This window comes from Alosa alosa, unplaced genomic scaffold, assembly GCF_017589495.1.
Source record: "Alosa alosa isolate M-15738 ecotype Scorff River unplaced genomic scaffold, AALO_Geno_1.1 AALO_1.0_unplaced_6, whole genome shotgun sequence".
NCBI lineage: Eukaryota > Metazoa > Chordata > Actinopteri > Clupeiformes > Clupeidae > Alosa > Alosa alosa.
Window position 1 is genome coordinate 170150 of NW_025962762.1, and position 17207 is coordinate 187356.

A 17207-nucleotide genomic window follows, 5' to 3' on the forward strand; every position below is an offset into this window, starting at 1 on the left:
CCATTCTGATGTTTTAATTTGTTCTAGATATTTGATTATTTTTCCTCTTCTTTGATCTATCATATTTTTTATATTTTTTAATCGTATTTAATAAACAGTGTATATTTGAAAACATAAAGTTAATTTTATATATTTTTTGAATACATAAATTAAAAAAAATATTTTTTTATTTTGAATACATAAATAATAATTATTTACAAATCAAATTTATAATCGCCTTTCAACATATGATTCATTTTATTTCTTAATGCAATTATTTCAAGGTTCATTCTTTCATTTATTATTTTTTTCATCATCATTATATTTTCTTTTATAATAATTTTTTTCTTTTTCTAAATTTTTTATTAATTCTTTTGTTAATTCTGGATTAGTTGTTTCATCATTATTTGATTGTATTTCAAAGGAGTATTTAGATTTATTTTCAATATTTTCTTTATTTTCTATGATTGTTCAATCATAGATATTATCATTAATATAATTTTTCTTTTTAAATAATTTTTTAAATAAATTTTTTAAATATTCATAATTTACTTTTGAAGTATATTCTAAATTTCTACAATATTCTAAGTAAGTTTTAAATATTTCAGGTATATTTTCACATAATTTAATTAAGTCTGTCTATTTTTTACATTTCATTATTCTATTATATTTTTCTTTTTTATTATTAGCGCAGATTCCCTATCAAGGTAATTTACCTTTTAGGAAATATATGAGAATATAACCTAAAGCTTCTAGGTCATCTCTAGGACTATAAGTTATTCCTTCATGTACATTAATACTTACGTATCTAGGGGTTCCTACTAGGCTATGTTTTTGAGTCATTGGAATTTGAAGATTATTTTCATCTATATAAAGTTTTGATAAACCAAAATCTATTAAATAAATATTATTATCTGATAATCCTATAAGGAAATTATCTGGTTTTAAATCTCTATGTAAATAGTTTTTATTATGTATTAATTCCAATCTTTCTAGCATCTAAATGGCTAGCATTATGGTAGTTTTTAGGGTAAAGGTTCCATTATTTTTATTTAATAAAGTTTCTAAAGAATTTCCTAGTTTTTCCATTATTAAAGTGGCTTCTCCGCAGTGATAACCAAAATAAATTATTTTTGGAATTCCCAAATTTTCACCTAAATTTTGATATATTTTATGTTCAGTTTTTAACTAATTAGTTCCGTATGCTTTTTCATTCTCTATCTTAGCTACATATTTAATACCAGTATATATATCACATACATCAAAGACATCGCCAAATGAACCACTTCCTATCTTTTGATAAATCTAATATCTTTTGTTAATGAGACCAGTAGTCTTATTTTTACTATATTTTGAGTTTGTTGGACTATTAAAATCTGATAAATTCTATAACATAAATTTAAAATATTATCATTGTAATTTTTAATAAATTATTTAATTAAATAAATAAATTATTTCTAATTTGGCCAATATTTCTTCCTAATAAAATACTTTGTCTTCTTAAATATATTCTATTATCATTAATTATGAAATTACTTAATGAATTTGATTGTGGATCGTTATTTTCTTTTGATTTTTTAGAAATAGTTGGATTAATTCTTTCTTTTCAATATTTACATTGTAATTTAAAATTTCTTTTAAAGGATTTTTTATTAGAATATGATAGCATATCGTTAGGATTTAATTCTTTTATATGTTGAATAGAAAGTTTTAATAAGTTCTATTTTTTCATTCCATAAGTGGGATTTTTCTCTAAAACTCATGTTGTAATATTATTAAATACATTATGATTTTCTTTTTTCTTTTTGAATTTATTTTTCAACATTTACAAATAAATGGAAAGAGTAATTTTTTATGTCGTAAACAATTTTTTATTATTTTAATATAATTTTGTGTAATAAAATGCATAAGTTAAAAAATATTAAAGAAAATAATGGATTAATAAGTGCAAAATGATCTAGATTTGTAGAAAATTGTATATATTATAGTACATGAGATGGAAATATTAATATTTATTCAATAGAGAATGAAAAGAATATAAATAATATAGAAATAAAGTAGCCAGTATTATCATTTTATGAGGAAGATAAAGAAAATATTATTTTAGGATATGAAAATAAATTATCATTATTAAATATATAGAAAAATGATACAATAATTTTAGATAAAAATTATTTAGCGCCTATTAGTTGTATAAGAAAAAATTTAGAAAATAATTTTTTAATAATAGGATCATGATCAGATAATTTAGTATTAAAAGATTTAAAAAACAATAAGCAAAATATTAATATTAAAGTTAAAAATAAAATTTATTGTTTAGAAACGATAAATAATTATATTATAGTAGGATGTGCGGACAATACTATACAAATATTTGATATAAGAAATTATTCAAAAAATTTATTATGGAAGCATATAGCTAGTAGAAATGTGATTAGATCATTAGCTATAGATCAATTTAATTAGAATATATATACAGTAGCAGGATTAGATGGAAAAATATTTGTTAATTCTATAGATGAAAGTATTTCTTTTACGTTTAGAGCACATAGAGAGCAATTAGAGGATGAATCTGTAAAAATTTATCCAATAAATAGTTTAATTTTTATAAAGGAAAATATTTTATTAAGTGGAGGATCAGATGGGCATCTTATAATGTGAAATTTAGAAAAAAAGAAAATAATAAAAAATTTATAGACATTTAATAATTCTATATATAATTTAGATTATAATATTAATAAAAATTTATTATTAGTAAATGAAAGTTATGATTATGCATATAGTAATAAGTAGAAAATTCCGAATGGAAATATTTATTTTAATAAAATAAATAATTTAGATCTTAATTAATTTTTAATTTAACATAAAAATGAAAAATAAATTTATACAATAGTAGAGAATTATTCATATGATAAATTATTGTAAAATAATAATAAGTAATAATAAATTAGTTAAAAAAATGATTAAAAGAATAATTAAATATATTAACAAAAATAAAATAAAAATATGTAAAGAAATTAAATAGTAGATATGTAAAAAATGTTTTTTATTATTAGTTAATAATATTAATAGTAAATATACAAGGAATGAAAAATATTTAATTGTAGAATGTATTAATTGTCATAAAATAAAAAAATATAAAAAAAAAAAAGAAGAAAATTTAATATAATTTTAATTTTTTTAATTATAAGTAAATAATTTTTTATTTTTTAAAAAAACTTAAATTTAAAAACGTATATTATTTAAATAAGTAATGATTTTATATATAAATATCATCGGAGAATTAAATAAAAAAGAATATGGAGTTAGAAGTTAAATTTATAAGAGAATGTTTTGGCAATAATTTTACAGAAATAGTTGATTCAACAACAGGAAATTTTTATAAAAAGAAAAGAACATTTGTTATTGCACATTTTAGAGAATTGTATTTTTATATTTTAGAAGATAACAATATAAAATTAATAAATCATGTGAAGAAATTAAAGAGAATAAAAAAAATATTTGTATTAAATGATAATGGGAAGGATTTATTAATTGTTTTATTTTGAACGCTTGAGCTTATAATAATGAAATATGATAATAACAACAATAGTGCATATACTATAGAAACTTTTGAATTAAAGATTTTTAAAGATAAAAAAATATCAGATTTTAGTGAATAGCATAGATTATTATATACTAGAAGTTTTAATTATAATGAAAAATCACATACTTATTTTAATAATTCTATAAAATATGCAATATCTTCAGATAAAAGATTTTTAATATTAAAAAATGATTATTCATTTTGTTATATATTAGATATAAAAAATAAAGATATAAAAAAATTAAATAATAAAGATTTAGATATTGAAAAAATATTAAATATTGTTTGATTAAATGATAAAAAATTACTTATTGTTTATATTGAAAATAAAAATATTATTTTCAATATATATAAATTAGATTTAATGATTATGGAGATTAGTATTTGTAATGATTATGATTTAATTAATAAAAATATTATAGTTTATAAAAATAATGATTTTTAGTATTATACAAATATTATATCTATTAATAATTGGCATATTCTATGTATTCGTAAAATTGATGAGTTATATTATTTTCATATTAATAAAAATAATGAACTTATATTTTTTAAATGTAATTTTTTAAATATTAAATTAAATTATTATAATCCATTTATTTACAATTATGCAATATATAATAATAATTTAATAATAATAGTTACGATTAAACATTTTGTTCTATGTATAGTATCATATGAAAATAATAAAATACAATTAGAATGTAGGAAGATTTTATAGAAAACTGATGACAATATTTTTAATAGTTTTACATATATCGATAATAATATTTTCTTTGTTAGTATTGTAAATTTTTATAAATATAATGGAATATTTTTTTATTTAAATGAAAATAATATTTTAACAATACATTCAACAATATATAATATAAATTTAAAATATGAAATTAAAAATATTTTAGATTTAGTATATAAAAGATCTACAATAAATATAGATTTTTTAATTATAAAAAAAGACATTATAAAAAATATAAAAAAATGTAGTCCAATAAATTATTATAATAATAATTTATTTTTTGAATTAAAAATATTAAATAAAAAAATATTAAAGATGTTAACAATATATATTTATATTGTAATAATATATTTGTAACCGGACATGATTTTACTTTTATATTTAATAAATTTAACAACATAATACATGCAAAAATAGATTCTGAAAAAGAAACTAAATATATTCATAAAAAAGACAATTTAACTTATTATTTTACAAATTTTTATTGTATTATATTTAATGAGAATAATATTACTATCAATAAAATATATTTCGAAGATGGAATACAAGAAGTATAGAATTCTATAGATTATTTTTCTATTAAATTTATTAAAAAATATATTATATATAAAATATCATTTAATATGTCTATAGTTAAAGAATTTAATAATAATTTTTCATATTTTTATTTATTAGAAAATAATAAATTATTTATAATAATAAATAATTTATTATCAATATATGAAATAAATACTGGTAGTTTAAAAAATTTAAATTTAGAAGAATCAAAAGATAATGATAATAAAAATTTTTAGATAAATTAGTTTTTAATTTCATCAAAAATATTAATAGTATTAAAAAATTATCAGATTATAGAATTTTATGATATGAATAATATGAAAATTTTAAAAGTAAATGATAATGATAATAAAATAAAGTTAAAAAATTGTGATATAAAAATGATATATAAAGAAAAGTTTATTATATTATATAGCGAAAATGATAAATTTGCATATATACTTTTTTTAATAAATATAGATACAGATAATAATAAATTAATATTTAATCTAAATGTATTAAATATTAATATTAAATATTTATTATATATTAAATCATAGGATTATGAAATATTTTATATTTATAATAACGATAATGAATTAATAAGATATAAATTAATTTATAAATTAAATTTTTTTACTAATAAAAAGTTATTAAATCACAATGAGAAATTGATGTGATATAATTTTTTCTATATTAATAAAACAAAACATTGATTATATTTTTATTATATAAGTAATGATAACTATAAATTAGTTTTATTAGATTATAAATTAAATATAAAAGTAATTAAAAGTTTTTTTTGGATTCTTCCTGAATTTTTACATATATTTTATAATAATTCTTGATTTACATTTTTTAATAAAAAATATATATCAGCAGTTGTAAAATCAAATGGAAATATAATATTAATAAATTTAAAAAATAGTTTGAAATTTCTTAATTCTATTATTATAGAAGAGGGGTAGACTGAAATAAATTTTGTAAAAATTAAAATAAAAAATAGAAAAATTTTTATATTACTAAATAATACATTATATATTTATAAACTAACTAAAAATGATATAATAATATCATTATATTATAAAATAAATGAATATAAAATATTAAATTTTAGAATATTATATAATGATATATTAATATTATATAAAGAATCAAAAATTTTATATTTAAAATTATGATTAAAGAAATATGAAAATGTCGGATATATATGAAAAAAATATCAAGATTTAAATAGAAACACCTGTTATATTTTTCTTTATTTTTCTTTCATATTTAATTTGATTTTTTATTATCAATAGCTTTATTATAAAATAAAAAAAATTGATGAAGATATTGAAAAAATGAATACTTGTTATATAAGCTGTTTCTATATAAATATAAAAAAAGATTATATAAAAATATTATATGTAGAATGAGAAAAAATTATATATTATATAATTTTTTATACAAATGAAATAAATATATACACAATGGAAATAACTCTTGATAAAGATTTTTTTGGATATAAAATGAAAAAAAATAAATTAAAAAGTATAAAACTTCATGATCATATATTAGATGTAATTAAAATTAATAATCTAACATTCTTGATACAATTAAAATCATATGAATTTTTATTATTTAAAATAGTTATGGCTAATAAAACAACTGATGAATTTAATCCAGATTATACATATTATATATTATGTGATAAAGAATTAAAATATTTAAATTCTAATTATTATCTATAAAAAATCATTAATTAATTTTTTAAATTTTTTTTAAAAAAAATATAACTTTTTTAAATAAAATATTTACACTATTAAATAAATTTTTATTGTTAAGATATCAAATATATATAACAATGCTTATCTATACTAATTAATAAATTCTATAATACTAATATATCTTAAATATAACTTTATAATTGAAAATACAAATATTATTATTAATTAATAGAATAATAAATATAGATACAGATAATAATAAATTAATATTTAATCTAAATGTATTAAATATTAATATTAAATATTTATTATATATTAAATCATAGGATTATGAAATATTTTATATTTATAATAACGATAATGAATTAATAAGATATAAATTAATTTATAAATTAAATTTTTTTTTACTAATAAAAAGTTATTAAATCACAATGAGAAATTGATGTGATATAATTTTTCTATATTAATAAAACAAAAACATTGATTATATTTTTTTATTATATAAGTAATGATAACTATAAATTAGTTTTATTAGATTATAAATTAAATATAAAAAATAATTAAAAGTTTTTTTTTGGATTCTTCCTGAATTTTTACATATATTTTATAATAATTCTTGATTTACATTTTTTAATAAAAAATATATATCAGCAGTTGTAAAATCAAATGGAAATATAATATTAATAAATTTAAAAAAATAGTTTGAAATTTCTTAATTCTATTATTATAGAAGAGGGTAGACTGAAATAAATTTTTGTAAAAATTAAAATAAAAAATAGAAAAATTTTATATTACTAAATAATACATTATATATTTATAAACTAACTAAAATGATATAATAATATCATTATATTATAAAATAAATGAATATAAAATATTAAATTTTAGAATATTATATAATGATATATTAATATTATATAAAGAATCAAAAATTTTATATTTAAAATTATGATTAAAGAAATATGAAAATGTCGGATATATATGAAAAAATATCAAGATTTAAATAGAAACACCTGTTATATTTTTCTTTATTTTTCTTTTCATATTTAATTTGATTTTTATTATCAATAGCTTTATTATAAAATAAAAAAAAAATTGATGAAGATATTGAAAAAAATGAATACTTGTTATATAAGCTGTTTCTATATAAATATAAAAAAAAGATTATATAAAAAATATTATGTAGAATGAGAAAAAATTATATATTATATAATTTTTTATACAAATGAAATAAATATATACACAATGGAAATAACTCTTGATAAAGATTTTTTGATATAAAATGAAAAAAAAAATAAATTAAAAAGTATAAAACTTCATGATCATATATTAGATGTAATTAAAATTAATAATCTAACATTCTTGATACAATTAAAATCATATGAATTTTTATTATTTAAAATAGTTATGGCTAATAAAACAACTGATGAATTTAATCCAGATTATACATATTATATATTATGTGATAAAGAATTAAAATATTTAAATTCTAATTATTATCTATAAAAAATCATTAATTAATTTTTTAAATTTTTTTTAAAAAAAATATAACTTTTTTTAAATAAAATATTTACACTATTAAATAAATTTTTATTGTTAAGATATCAAATATATATAAACAATGCTTATCTATATTAATTGATATATTCTATAATACTAATATATCTTAAATATAACTTTATAATTGAAAATACAAATATTATTGTTAATTAATAGAATAATAAATATAGATATAAATTTATTTATATTATATATCTATAATTATTTTATATTAGATTTTATACTATTATACTATATAATCTAAAAATAGTTGAAAAGTAGAAATTTAAATTTGAGAAAAAAATATTTTAATTAAAAAATTATTTATTTTGGATATTTATAATAAAATAGAATATGGTAGTTAAAATATAAATATATCAAATATGTTAAAAAATAATATTGTTAAAATTTTTATAATTATTATAATATTCACATATATATTCAATTTATCATATGAAAAGAAATTTATGGATAGAATTAAAGATAATATATCAAAAATAAAAAACTGAAAAAATAAAAGGGATATTAAGAAAAAGGAAAAGGAAACTTAGAAAATTGAGAAAATTTTAAGAAATATACAGGAGAAGGATATTAATAAAAAAAACAGTACTCTAAAAGAAGAACCATTGGAAGAGTATGATGATGATTCATCAAACTCCTTATAGGAAGATCATAATAATATTTCAGCATATTCATCAAAAGATGCTAATAGTACTCCAGAAAGTGCACATATCTCTACTAGATTTTAAATATTTTATAAATAATTTTGATTTTTTTAAATATGAACTTAAAAAAATAAATTAAGAAGTATAAAACTTTATAATCATATATAATACACAATTAAGATATTTAAATTCCAATTATTATTCTATAAAAAATATACATAAATATAAAAAATTAATAGAATTTAATTCAAAAAATTTCCATAAAAAATACTTCATTCAATCTAGAAATAGAAAAAAGAAATAAAATAGATTTCTAACAGGAGGATAGTTTTAGTCTAAACTTGACTAAAAGAATAAAGGATTAAAAACAGATCAATTCCTTTTTATCAATAATAATTTTAGTTCATTTTATTATTAAGGTTGATAGTTTATAGTATAAAATCATTAAGAGATTCTTTGTTAGTGAATTGAGTTATTATTATTCAAATAGTTATTAATGTATTTATTGCTCTTATAAAAAACTTTAATTATCTAAATTTCAAAGGTAATTACTTGTTAACATATAGACACATAGATAGTCTATATGTTAACAAGTAATAGATCATTAGATATAATTTGAAGAAATAAATGTGTATAAGCACATGATAATAAAATAATTAATTAAATTTAAAATTTTATATTAAAAAAAATCATTTAAAATTTACTTATTAAATTTATATAGTTTTTTTTCGAAGAAATTAAAATGTTATTTTTATAAAAAAATTTTTTATTATTTTTTTTAAAATGTTATTTTTATAAAAAAAATGGAAAATATTTATTCATTTGAAAAATTTAAAGAATATGAAATAATAGAGAAGATTGGAGAAGGAACATATGGAGTAGTTTATAAAGTTAAAAGAAAAGAAAAAATTTTTGCTCTAAAGAAAGTTAGATTTAATACAGAAGAAGAAGGAATACCAAGTACATCATTAAGAGAGATATCTATTCTTTTAAAATTAAAACACAAAAATATCATAAATTTAAAAAACATAATTTATGATAAAGACAGTAAGCTTTATTTGATAATGGAGTATATCAGATATGACTTAAGAGTATATTTATAGAAAGAAGGGAAGATAAGTAATAGATATATGATGAAGAAGTATCTCTATCAGCTTGTCGAAGGAATTTTTTATATTCATATTAATAATATTATACATAGAGATTTAAAACCATCAAATATTTTAATACAAGATGAAATATTAAAATTAACAGATTTTGGATTATCAAGAATTATTTATTGTGAATTAATGAATTATACTGATAGAGTTATAAGTTTATGATATAGACCACCTGAGTTATTAATAGGGACAAATAAGTATAATTAGAGTATAGACATATGATCATTAGGATGTATAATTTATGAAATGATAAGTGGAAAAATATTATTTAAAGGAGATTGTGAAATAGATTAGTTGCATAAGATATATAATAAGTTTAATAAAGAGACTGGAGAATTAGAATTAGATTTATATTATGATGAAGATTTATTAGAAATTATTAGACATAGTATAGTAATAGAACCAAATGATAGATGAAATATATTAGAAATAAAAGATCATAAATATTTTTTATTTAATTAAAGAAAATATTTCATATAAACAATATAAAATAAAATTACTTATTAAATTACTTATAAATTTACTTTAGAAAATATATTTTAAAAATTAAAATATTATAATATTATTATCTTATTTTAGATATATTAAATCATTATTATTTTATTTAACCCTAATTTAGTACAAATATGATTTTAATATTGTTTTTTATAGCTTATTTTTCTATAATATATACAAATGATACATTAAAAGAAAAACAGAAAAATTTGGATATATATTTAAATTATTGTATTGAATTAAATTATCTACATAATAAATTGATTATTTTTAATACATATGAAAATTTGAAAAATTTTTATAAAATATATAATTGATTATCACCTTTACAAAAACAAATGTTTGTAATATATAATATTATATCTCATATATTTATATATCATCAAGAAAAATATGAAAAATATTCAACAAATATAAAAAAATTAATAGAAAATTTTCATCTATTAAATGGATAGATAAAAAACAATTATAAATAGATTTTATTTTAAAAATCTGATTGAAAATGAAGATGATTTTAATAGTCTTTTAAAGCATCATTTAGATAAAATAAATAAATATGTAATTGAAATAGAAAATAATATAAAAATAATATATAATGAAAAATTTGAAGAAATATATTAGAATATATGTAAAAAATATGAAAATTATAAATTTAATTCTATCGATGATATATATAAAAATATACTTAATAATTCCAAAATATTTAATATAGATGTGTATTTTTTATATAAAATAGCTTTAGAAAATCATATAGACAATTTTATATGTTTAAATATATAATAGATTCAGAAAAAATACCTTTAAATAATAAAATAAAAATTCTTTTTAATAATGAATTTTTATATTCTAAATTTATTTATAATTAGTTATATAATATAGATTCATATGTAACTAATATGTATTATAATAATGATCCTAATATACATAAAAAAGATATTATATATGCTAGAATTTTTGATTTTAATAAAAGTTTATCTTATTTTTTAAAAAATATATTGATTCAAAAAGAAAAAAAAGATTTAGAAATAACAAAAGAAGATTATAATGATAATACTGACAATTTAAAAAATATTTTAATAAATGAAATTAATAAAGATATAATGTTTTTTACAACTAAATTTATATCTAAAGAATATTATGATAAATTAAAAAATTAGTCTGAAATTTCAGCAAAAATTATAATTGAACTATTGGAAGAAGAATATTATGATGATATAGAAAAAGAAGAAAGAAAAAAGAAGAAAAGAATAGGAAGAAGAAGAAATATAGAAATAGAAAGAATAGAAAGAAAAAAGAAGAAAAATATTAATAATAATAGTCGTAATTGCAATTATATTGATTATTTTTGTTTTATTTATAAAAAAATATAAAAAAAAAAAAAATAAAAAAAAATATTGTTTAAATAAAAAAATATTTACACTATTGAATAAATTTTTTATTGTTAAAATATTAAATATATATAACAATGCTTATCTATACTAATTAATAAATTCTATAATACTAATATATCTTAAATATAACTTTATAATTGAAAATACAAATATTATTATTAATTAATAAAATAATAAATATAGATATAAATTTATTGTTACTATATATCTATAATTATTTTATATTAGATTTTATACTATTATACTATATAATCTAAAAATAGTTGAAAAGTAGAAATTTAAATTTAAGAAAAAATATTTTAATTAAAAAATTATTTATTTTGATATTTATAATAAAATAGAATATGGTAGTTAAAATATAAATATATCAAATATGTTAAAAAATAATATTGTTAAAATTTTTATAATTATTATAATATTCACATATATATTCAATTTATCATATGAAAAGAAAAGTGAATCTAAAACAAAAAAATCAAAATCTTTATCAAAAAATGAAAATATAAAGACAACTTAGAAAATTAAGAAAGATAAGAAATTTCATAAGAATGATATTAATAAAAAAAATAGTATTTCAAAAAAAGAACCATAGAAAAATGTTAATGTTACTCTAAAAGAACCATAGAAAAATGCTAGTATTTCAAAAAAAGAACCATAGCAAGATGTTAATGTTACTCTAAAAGAACCATAGAAAAATGCTAGTATTTCAAAAAAAGAACCATAGAAAAATGTTAATGTTACTCTAAAAGAACCATAGAAAAATGCTAGTATTTCAAAAAAAGAACCATAGAAAAATGTTAATGTTACTCTAAAAGAACCATAGCAAGATGTTAATGTTACTCTAAAAGAACCATAGGAAGATCATAATAATATTTCAGCATATTCATCAAAAGATGCTAATAGTACTCCAGAAAGTGCACATATCTCTACTAGATTTTAAATATTTTATAATAATTTTGATTTTTTAAATATGAACTTAAAAAAAAAAAATTAAGAAGTATAAAACTTTATAATCATATATAATACACAATTAAGATATTTAAATTCCAATTATTATTCTATAAAAAATATACATAAATATAAAAATTGTTATTTGTCAGTGGCATGAATGCAGTGAGTAGAAAATGAATCTAGCAGCACAGCACCTGAAGGGTGAAAATGATAGAATCATTTTCCTCTTCATGGATGACATGAAAATCATGTCAGACAGCGCAGAATAGTTAAATAATCTATCCTCTGTATTTATAGAAGAAGCTACAACTATTGGGCTTGTTATTAACAAGGACAAATGTAGCTACTAGACTACTCTTAAAGAAAATCCATATTTAAATACACGGTGGTAGGCCCTAAAGGATCTACCAATATCCTCCTAGTATAAATATCTAGGCATGTAGGAAAGCCCTACTATATAGGATAAGGCCATTAAAATTCAACTAACCGATGAATATTTTAAAAGAGTGAGGAAGCTTACATTAACTAAACTTAAATGGTAGGAATATGGTTAAAGCCATAAATACCTTAGCTGGAAGCCTTTTCTAGTATTCATTCGGTATAGTTAATTGGAATGAGTCGGATCTTAAGAAGATAGATGTTTAGACTAGGAAGATATTAATGGAATGTAAGTTCCATTACCAAACTGCTTCAATAGAGCAGTTGTATTTAAAGAGAAGATTTGGTGGTCGTGGTTTAGTCTCTATTCAATAGAGATGAAATGGTTCTAGTTAGAGACTAGTTCATAAGATTAATTAGGAGATAGAGACATACTAGGATGGAGAAAATCGAAAGGAATTTCTCTTGAGTATGTTATAGGCTATCCCTAAGAAAACTTATGAAATATCTCAATGGTATCAACCTCAACCTTTATAGTAGTATAGTCAAGGTGTAATGTAGAAAATAGAGTACTTAAGGGAAGTAGCCTTATCGGCTGCTAATGATTTTAAGACGTCTATAGGATACTTATTATGTTAAAAAAGAAAGATGTCTTATATTAGTAACTAAGATGGAGTCTACTCTGAGACGTGAAGACTATTGTTGTTCTAGTAGCTATAAGTATTATTATAAAGAACTACAATTATTTGATTTTAGAGGTCATACCTGCCAACATAGACAGGGAGGTGGTCCATAGAGCAATCCGTGGAACATTAGATATCGTCTGTCAAAGTAAACGTGCATAAGGCAACCATTAGAAACAATAATTAATTTAATTTTAAAAATTAAAATATTATAATATTATTATCTTATTTTAGATATATTAAATCATTATTATTTTATTTAACCCTAATTTAGCACAAATATGATTTTAATATTGTTTTTTATAGCTTATTTTTCTATAATATATACAAATGATACATTAAAAGAAAAACAGAAAAATTTGGATATATATTTAAATTATTGTATTGAATTAAATTATTTACATAATAAATTGGTTATTTTTAATACATATGAAAATTTGAAAAATTTTTATAAAATATATAATTGATTATCACCTTTACAAAAACAAATGTTTGTAATATATAATATTATATCTCATATATTTATATATCATCAAGAAAAATATGAAAAATATTTAACAAATATAAAAAAATTAATAGAAAATTTTCATCTATTAAATGGATATATAAAAACAATTGAAAATAGATTTTATTTTGAAAATCTGATTGAAAATGAAGATGATTTTAATAGTCTTTTAAAGCATCATTTAGATAAAATAAATAAATATGTAATTGAAATAGAAAATAATATAAAAATAATATATAATGAAAAATTTGAAGAAATATATTAGAATATATGTAAAAAATATGAAAATTATAAATTTAATTCTATCGATGATATATATAAAAATATACTTAATAATTCCAAAATATTTAATATAGATGTGTATTTTTTATATAAAATAGCTTTAGAAAATTATATAGACAATTTTTATATGTTTAAATATATAATAGATTCAGAAAAAATACCTTTAAATAATAAAATAAAAATTCTTTTTTAATAATGAATTTTTATATTCTAAATTTATTTATAATTAGTTATATAATATAGATTCATAGATAACTAATATACATTATAATATATAATCCCAATCAATATAAAAAGATATTATATATGCTAGAATTTTTGATTTTAATAAAAGTTTATCTTATTTTTTTTAAATATATTGATTCAAAAAAAAAAAAAAAGATTTAGAAATAACAAAAAGAAGATTATAATGATAATACTGACAATTTAAAAAATATTTTAATAAATGAAATTAATAAAGATATAATGTTTTTTACAACTAAATTTATATCTAAAGAATATTATGATAAATTAAAAAAATTAGTCTGAAATTTCAGCAAAAAATTATAATTGAACTATTGGAAGAAGAATATTATGATGATATAGAAAAGAAGAAAGAAAAAGAAGAAAAGAATAGGAAGAAGAAGAAATATAGAAATAGAAAGAATAGAAAGAAAAAGAAGAAAAAAATTATTAATAATAATAGTCGTAATTGCAATTATATTGATTATTTTTGTTTTATTTATAAAAAAATATAAAAAAAGAAAAATAAAAAAAATATTGTTTAAATAAAATATTTACACTATTGAATAAATTTTTATTGTTAAAATATATTAAATATATATAACAATGCTTATCTATACTAATTAATAAATTCTATAATACTAATATATCTTAAATATAACTTTATAATTGAAAATACAAATATTATTATTAATTAATAAAATAATAAATATAGATATAAATTTATTGTTACTATATATCTATAATTATTTTATATTAGATTTTATACTATTATACTATATAATCTAAAAATAGTTGAAAAGTAGAAATTTAAATTTAAGAAAAAATATTTTAATTAAAAAATTATTTATTTTGGATATTTATAATAAAATAGAATATGGTAGTTAAAATATAAATATATCAAATATGTTAAAAAATAATATTGTTAAAATTTTTATAATTATTATAATATTCACATATATATTCAATTTATCATATGAAAAGAAAAGTGAATCTAAAACAAAAAAATCAAGAAATTATAGAAAAAGTCAAAGAAATTTTATAAAAATTATATTAAAAATAATATTCCACAATATCACCCATTACAAAATTATCATAATATTCCACAATATCAAACATATAATAGATAGATAAAGAAATAAACAAGTAAATTTTAATTTTTTAAATATAAACTAAAAAAAAATAAATTAATAAGTATAAAACTTAATAATATATTTAAATTCTAATTATTATCTATATAAAAATAAAATAAAATAAAAAAAAATTATTATTAATATTATAATGTGCCTATTAATAAATTTATTTCATTATTTTCATATATCTTCTTACCTAATCTCTTATTGTTTTCCTTCATATTTCTAATATCTTTATAATAATTAGACTCAATTATCTTCTAATAAACTTTATTATTTATCTACTCATTATATACATTTCATTCATCATTAAAATCAGTTCTAATATATTTAAATATCAATGTTATAATTTTTACATTACTAGTCTTTCATAAATAATTCTAATACTTAACCGATAATTTTATTATCTTCAATGAATAATACATTAATAAATTCTACTTATCATACTACTATTTCATATTAAATTCTCATTCAGTCTTCTCTATCTCACCCACCATTAATACTAAAAAATCAAACTTTCCATTTAATACTAAATCCATTAAATATTTATTATTTTCCTTTAATACTCTATATAAAATTTTTAATATATTAACTATATTCATATATCTCATATTCTATATAACATCCTTCATCGTATCCTCTTCTATATCCTAAAATATATATTCTAAAGGATTGTATTCCTTCTCACATACATATATATTAATCATTTTCATATCACTTAAATCTAAATAATATAAATATTCCATAAAATATTTTAAAAAATTATTCTCATATAATATACTACTTATATAAATAAACTTATCCTTTCCTAACTAATCAAAATATTTTATTATTATATATAAAAATTCTAATATACAATTCACAATGTTATTATTAATCATTATATTTAATTCATTTTTTTCCTATACCTATTTATTAAATATTTTTATTAAATTTTTAATTATCTTCCCCATACTCATAAATATTTTCTCATAAAATATTTCACTTACTTTCTTTTTCTTAACCATTATTCCCTATAAAAATAATATCTAATCTCTTATATAACTTGGACATCCACTTCCTATAAATACATTTCTTTCTGTTATCATTCTAACCTCCATATACTTATTCTAAATAGAATTAACATACTTCTAAAAGTTTTCTACTGAAATCTTCTTATAATTCTTATAATCCTTACTACTCATATACTTTTTATTACTATTATAACAATATAAACAATCTATTATCTCTTTACTAAAATATAATATTTTCTAATA

General features: G+C 16.2%; 1 protein-coding gene across 1 annotated transcript; it reads right to left on the reverse strand.

The window, feature by feature from the left end:
* Positions 1-681: 681 nt before the first annotated feature.
* LOC125290523 (casein kinase 1-like protein 5) lies at positions 682-16172 on the reverse strand. The gene is made up of 3 exons (XM_048237206.1): positions 16148-16172; positions 992-1079; positions 682-805 (listed from the first exon to the last, which is right to left on the reverse strand). The coding sequence occupies exons 1-3, from the start codon at positions 16170-16172 to the stop codon at positions 682-684; spliced, it is 237 nt and encodes a 78-aa protein (XP_048093163.1).
* Between the last annotated feature and the right edge of the window lie 1035 nt (positions 16173-17207).

Bases quoted from the DNA above. Each gene is read 5' to 3' on its own strand.
- LOC125290523 (XM_048237206.1), bottom strand. From the start codon at position 16,172: ATGAAGGAAAACAATAAGAGATTAG. The intron at 1,080-16,147 runs GTAAGAAGATAT...ACTGCGGAGAAG, and splicing joins GGAAAACAATAAGAGATTAG to CCACTTTAATAATGGAAAAA. The intron at 806-991 runs GCTAGCCATTTA...TCAAAAACATAG, and splicing joins ACCCTAAAAACTACCATAAT to CCTAGTAGGAACCCCTAGAT.